At 42.1% G+C, this 6,227-nt stretch overlaps 1 protein-coding gene across 2 annotated transcripts in view; it reads left to right on the plus strand.

The window, feature by feature from the left end:
* Nucleotides 1–3,893: 3,893 nt before the first annotated feature.
* Nucleotides 3,894–6,227, plus strand: part of shox (shox homeobox) — a 9,891-nt gene continuing 7,557 nt past the window's right edge. Inside the window, exons 1-2 of one of the 2 annotated variants that reach the window (XM_019859927.1) lie at nucleotides 3,894–4,481; nucleotides 5,485–5,696. In XM_019859927.1, the coding sequence (XP_019715486.1) occupies nucleotides 4,238–4,481; nucleotides 5,485–5,696 (456 nt within the window). In that variant the 5' untranslated portion in view covers nucleotides 3,894–4,237. The remainder of the gene's footprint in view (nucleotides 4,482–5,484; nucleotides 5,697–6,227) is intronic. The other variant, XM_019859928.1, reaches the window with a different exon arrangement.

Consider the following 6,227-nt stretch of genomic DNA (forward strand, 5'->3'; position numbering starts at 1 on the left):
CCACGACTCCCGAGGGGGCGCTGATGCCAACCTGATGCAAGAAAACGCACACAAGCCAGTCTGAATAATGTATACATACGCACACGTGTGTCTTGGTTCAGCTGTCTCGACACAACCCTCCCCAAAAATGATCAATGTCCTCCTATTATTATTTATCCCCCCTGCATGCCCCCTTACCCCGGATCTCTTTCATGTTGCCCTCTGGGAGCCAAACAAAACAGGGATTTCTACTGCAAATCAGGAGCTAAAACACCATGTGATCAGCCATGAATTATTTGCACACTATTGATTTGTAGCAGTTGTTGCTTTTTCCCCCCCAGCGGAGACTTTCACCACAACGCCGTGGACCGATCAACAGCTATTGAAGTATCCTCTGAGATCCATGCAAAATTGAAGAAAAAAAAAATCTCATCATTTTTACCAGCTATACAGATTCAAGAGCATTTGTATCTTAAATGTTCCTCCGGGGTTTTTAAATTTGTTTTAGGAAGAGCATGATGGACCGAATCCAATACTTGGGTGCCCTCTATGGCCCACGAACCAGATTCTGAACTTCTGCTTTGCATAACTTAAAAGTAAAAGATAATGGGTAATTAATGGGGTGACCTAAGTCGTTAGGAGAGAGACATGCAGCAAGAGTGTGTTTGACTTTGAACGCAATGTGGATCGCTGACTTTTCTTTGCATATCCAGGCGCAATTTAAGGAGGCAATGTCAATTTCATACTCCCCCCCCCCCCCCCAGCTCCCCAACATGGCAGTGCCCCGTGGCTACAGAGTATAAACGACAATCTGACACGGGCGCATTCTCAAAACATCCGAGCTGCTTACATTTTTTTTTTTTGTCTTTCTTGGTGCTGGAAGCTTTGTTCCAATGGTAGAGGAGGCTTTTCAACGCACACGGCACCTTCAATGGTTAAAAAAAAAAACTGAAAGGAATAAGTGTAGCACTACATGCCTGCAAACCAGCCTGAGGACTCTTAACTGCCTGCTGTTAATGATAGCGAAAGATCAAATATGTCAACAACCAGGGAAATATATTGCAGACTGGAGCAATAGTTCACAATATACGCTGTACGTAGGTGTGAAGTGTAAATGAGGAAGATGAGTACCATTTGGATGCAAACATCCTCGTGTGTGAAGCTGAAACATAACAACAACCACAGAAATAGATTGTCAGCTACAGCTCTTGGTAAAGATCTTTGCACCCTTGCACAAGTGATTATGGTGACATGCTCAAAATGTTGTTAGCGATCCATTTCACATATGAAAACCATTTTTGGTCCACTTCTCGACAACCCAACGCATTTGGAATCATTTTAAATGTTGACACATGGTCGTACACCATCCATGCTAATAATCTGCTCGATATGCTGTGAGATCAGCGGGAGCGATGTGAATCCACGCCCACACTATTTTTTTTAAGAGTGCTCCCTCGCTATATCACAGTTCATCATTTGCGCCCTGCTATATCACGGAATCTTAAGTGATCATATCTTTTTTTTCTTTTAATCGGTCTTTTGAGTATTCAGGCCAGTCAAAATATGTTTTTTCAATGCAGTGCCACTTTGTGCTGGGTAGTACTGATGTTTGAAGAGAAGAACAGCAAGAAAAAAGGGCAAAGAATACTGTATCCCCCAAGTCAACTCTAGTAAAAGCTATTGTTCCAGCAGAGCAGGACTGTTTGTCAAAGTAGCAATCGTTGAAGGTTTATAATTACCATAACATTTTCGTACAGTCCGTTGAGAGAGTTTGTTTAAACGTTCTTCTGGACCATGTAAGTGCACATGTGCAATGTAGTCCACCCCTGCATTAATGTCTGTCTTTCTGTCTCCTCCCTCCTCCTGACACCCCCCCCCCCACACACACACACCCATTGAGGACAGTCTCATTGAAGAATGCTGATGCTTGGAGTATGTTAAGAAACATTTGCAAACAGGTAGGAGGAGGAATTCCTCAGTTCCTCTAATGAGAGTAAATGGAAGGATGAGGAGAGACATTCACATGTCACCTCACCACTGGGACTAATTGGCGAAAGAATTATGTGTCGTTTTTATTTGCCACGTGCTTTTATATTACAAATAGCTACATGAATGACAACAGTGAATATTTCAGTGTCCATCTTGCTATTTGTTGGATATATTCTCTATTTTAACCGATTCTCGATATTGTAATTCACTATGAATTTCTCTATACCTGTACAGGTATATTCAGGGTAAATGAATACAAAAATCAACTCATGACATTGCGGCTGTCTGTGATGAATGAAGTACGATTTTATATTTAAATATAAATCCATTTATATAGTCCCAATTAATAATAAGAATAATAATCATAATTTTGGAGACCATACAGCAGTAGATGGATGTTTTGCCTGTGGAGGAGCAGAGCTTATTATTGAGGCTCCTTTAAGAAGTGTTTTTTTTTCTCTAAAATGCAGCATGCTTGCATGGATGCAAGCTTCTGATTGGAGCACACAGTATACAGCACTCGAAAACAAGACTTCAATATTACACTGAAACATGGAAAAAAAACTTGATTTTAAGGACAGTTTAGTCAAACGTGCACTGGGCAGCAGGCTTTAGTCAACTGCAAGAGTATTACATTATATTTACATGCATGCTTTTCATAGAAAGATAAATAAATAGATAACATAATTACTACCTTAATAAACGTTTATTTTAATGATGGGGAAACGCCTTTTGGTTGGGTGTAACTTCCGACTTGCAGACGACAAGCTGGGGCGCATTATTAGGAGCGTTTATTAACAGCAGAAAAAAAGCGTCGCTTTGTGTACACGTGCTCGTGTGTGTGCACTGTCTGATAAATGGAGAGACATCCAAGCGCGTCGTTAGAGCGTAGCCGAGGAGCTCTTAAAGGAGAGAGACGCGGCTAGATGTCGCCTGCCTGCCTGCCTGCGCGGTGCTGGCGGGCCGCCTTCCCCGGGGAGCGCGCGCCTTTCCCGGCCTTTTTTGTACTCGTGCGCCGGCCTACCCTGATGGAAGCCCAGTTAAAAAATCTTTATGGACTCACTTGTTACAAGGGTACATCGAAGCAACATTTATACCCCTCTCCACCCTCCTCGCCGCTACCCACCACACCCGAATACATACAATACACTGCTGATTTATGTATTGATCTCTAGCCCACACTTGGCAACCAGAAAAGGATTACAGCACACTAATATTAAATACAATATAGATTTTCCCCACCTTAAATGTTTTGACGACGTATATAGTATAATTTAACAAGAATATGAAATACAAATACAAGTAAATATGTAGTACACACACACACACACACACACACACATACATATATATATATACATATAAAAACAAATATTTTCAAGTAAATTATTTGTTATGGTCTTATGAAATATTTGACATTTTTAGTGGTCCATATGAAGATAAACGTTGCTCTTCAGTCGTTACAAAGGCAGCATAAAAGAACAACTGCTAATAACTGTCCTCAGAATAATAGCGCGGTTGCCCAATAATATACATGAAATAAAAATGCAAGTCCAAGGACTGCTTGTGCATTGTACCCAAACCTGGACGATACGCAGACACACAAAAAAGAATAATGTTAAAAATTTGGTGCACCATTTGCCTTTCAACACAGACTTAAAAAAAAAAAAAAAAAAAACAACTTAAGGGGTAATCATTCGGTTACTTATTTATTTTGGGGGGTAATTAATTATGAATAGAGCCATGGTGGGCATTTTTTTTACGATCCCCCACCCTCCCTTTACTTTAATCCATTTAAGCGCCTCCATCAGTTCATCATTGATTAGTGGAGTTAAAAAAGGAAATAAAGAAATAAAAAGCAAGAGCGAGAGAGAGAGACAGAGAGAGAGAGAGAAGGGAGGGGCGGCGGTGGCTTGCTGAAAGTCGAATTGTGCGTGGAGTGCAGCTAAGGCCTTTAATTGCGCCAGACGCAGAGAAGAGTGTGTGTGCGTGTGTGAAAGGGGGTGGGGGTCTTGAGCTGGTATAAATACTTGGCTCTCCAAAACACACTCACAACAGCAGGAGTGATCTCACCTCCACTCCTTTCACTCCCACTCTCTCATTGCACTCACCGCGAAGCAGTACGGAGCTCTCACACGGCGTGGATTTTTATTTTTTATTTTTTTGCTCTTTTATTTTTCTTTTTTTTTTCCAACCCCCGGGAGGAGCAGAAGGATCGGGGCCGGGGGGGGGGCGGCTTTTTTTTTTTTTAAAGAAGGAAGGGAGAGTCATGGAAGAGCTGACGGCGTTCGTGTCCAAATCGTTCGAAGCGAAAAGCAAAGAGAGCAGCAAGGAGGCCATCACGTACCGGGAGGTTCTGGAGACGTCCGGGTTGGCCCGGCCGCGGGAGCTGGGCAGCCCCGCCGAGCACGACTTCAGCGAGGGCGCCCACTGCCCGCTGCACGCCTACAAGGAGCATGTGGAGCTGGACAAGGACAAGCTCAAGGACTTCCACGTCACGCGGCCCGCCGAAGGTAACGGTCTCGCTCGAGCACCCTTCCAAAAATAAGACTACAATTGATGCTCTTTTTTCATGAGAAATAGAGCGCGCCCCGCTGCAAAACATCGGAAGAAACAAATGAAGTTCAATTTTTGTCAACGGACGCGATCAATGGGTGACTAAATAATGATTTTAACGCTAAATCTGTGATTTTATTTCTATTCATGGGACCTACGATGGATAAGATTTCCCCACCACAAAATTTAGCAAAAACTTTAACTGTTAGAATTTATTTAGGAAATCTATTGAAACGGTCAAACACTGCATTCGTTTCGGTTACTGATTTTTTTTAACAAACTGTAAAATAATAGTATGTCCAAACATAGCTGCAAATATGACATTTTTATGACTGTTAAATTGATGCGTGACTCTACTACGTAGTGCAGTGTATGGTAGTATTTCTTGGTTTATTGAGTTTATTTTATTTTAAGACGGTATATTCATATACATACAATATGGAATCAATATTAACCTCAATGGTGATTATATTTCTTATTAGTACTGTACAACGTATTAAGTGGTCCTTGTTTCGATTAAAAGTTAACGTACGGTAAGTTGCAGTGCATGTGGAGTCAATCAACATAAAGGAACAATACTTAAGTACTGTACTTATGGTCTCCCTTTGACTCGCAGAAAGTTGCATTAAATGCACAGCACATATTAAAAAAATCCAGAATGTACATTAACAAATTATCATTTCAAAAGCCGGTGTCAAAACACAATTAACATCATTCCTGCCATACGACTTTTAAATTGTCATTGATAAATGCTCAAATCAAATGTTAAAAAAATATTATAGCTGCTGTCGAAACGAAACCACCATTAATCGAAATTATATACCGAGTGCGTTTAGCAATGAATTATCGTTATTTTTGTTACCATTTCATTGGCAAAAAAAAAGTGGCGCACGCCACACGGCGTGGAAGGTGCATTTGTCGACTTCGCATTGATTGTGCGCGGTCGGGACGTGCGCGCAGGCATCTACGACTGCAGCAAGGACAAGAAGGAAGAGGTGAAGTCGGAGGACGAGGACGCGCAGGGCAAGCTGAAGCAGCGCAGGAGTCGCACCAACTTCACGCTGGAGCAACTCAACGAGCTGGAGCGCCTCTTTGACGAGACGCACTACCCGGACGCCTTCATGCGCGAGGAGCTCAGCCAGCGCCTCGGGCTCTCCGAGGCCCGCGTGCAGGTACCACCTGGATGGCAAACTTGCATTGGGGGTGGGGGGACCGGGAGGGCACTGGATCGATAGAGCTCACCGGCAAACGGACAAGAAACCATTTCAGTCGTTACCATATGCGAAATATGACGGCGCAAATAGTTTGGGGATTTTGGAGTTTTAATTTCCGGCAGGTTGCTCACTCCGCGAAAGAGCTCGAAAGGACACAAAATATTATTACATGTTTCAGATGATAATGTTTCGCCGGGACTATGCAAAATAGGTGCGATCACCTGGAAAAATATTAACAGCCTGCAGATTTCGGTCAATTGTGGAGGCAAATTTGTCATTTTTTTAAAGCACAAAAATCGCTATTTTTAAGTGCAACCGCACAATTTGAAAGTCATATTTTTATGTTACATGTATCCCAAAACATACTTATTTTTCTTTTTATTCTTACATTTATTATCCTGGTTAAAATCCCTCATGGGCAGATTCACTTTACAATGTACTGTAAATATATTTTGTGCACATTGCATACACGCAGCAAAAACACGCACA

Source organism: Hippocampus comes, unplaced genomic scaffold (assembly GCF_001891065.2).
Source record: "Hippocampus comes isolate QL1 unplaced genomic scaffold, H_comes_QL1_v1.1 scaffold39, whole genome shotgun sequence".
NCBI lineage: Eukaryota > Metazoa > Chordata > Actinopteri > Syngnathiformes > Syngnathidae > Hippocampus > Hippocampus comes.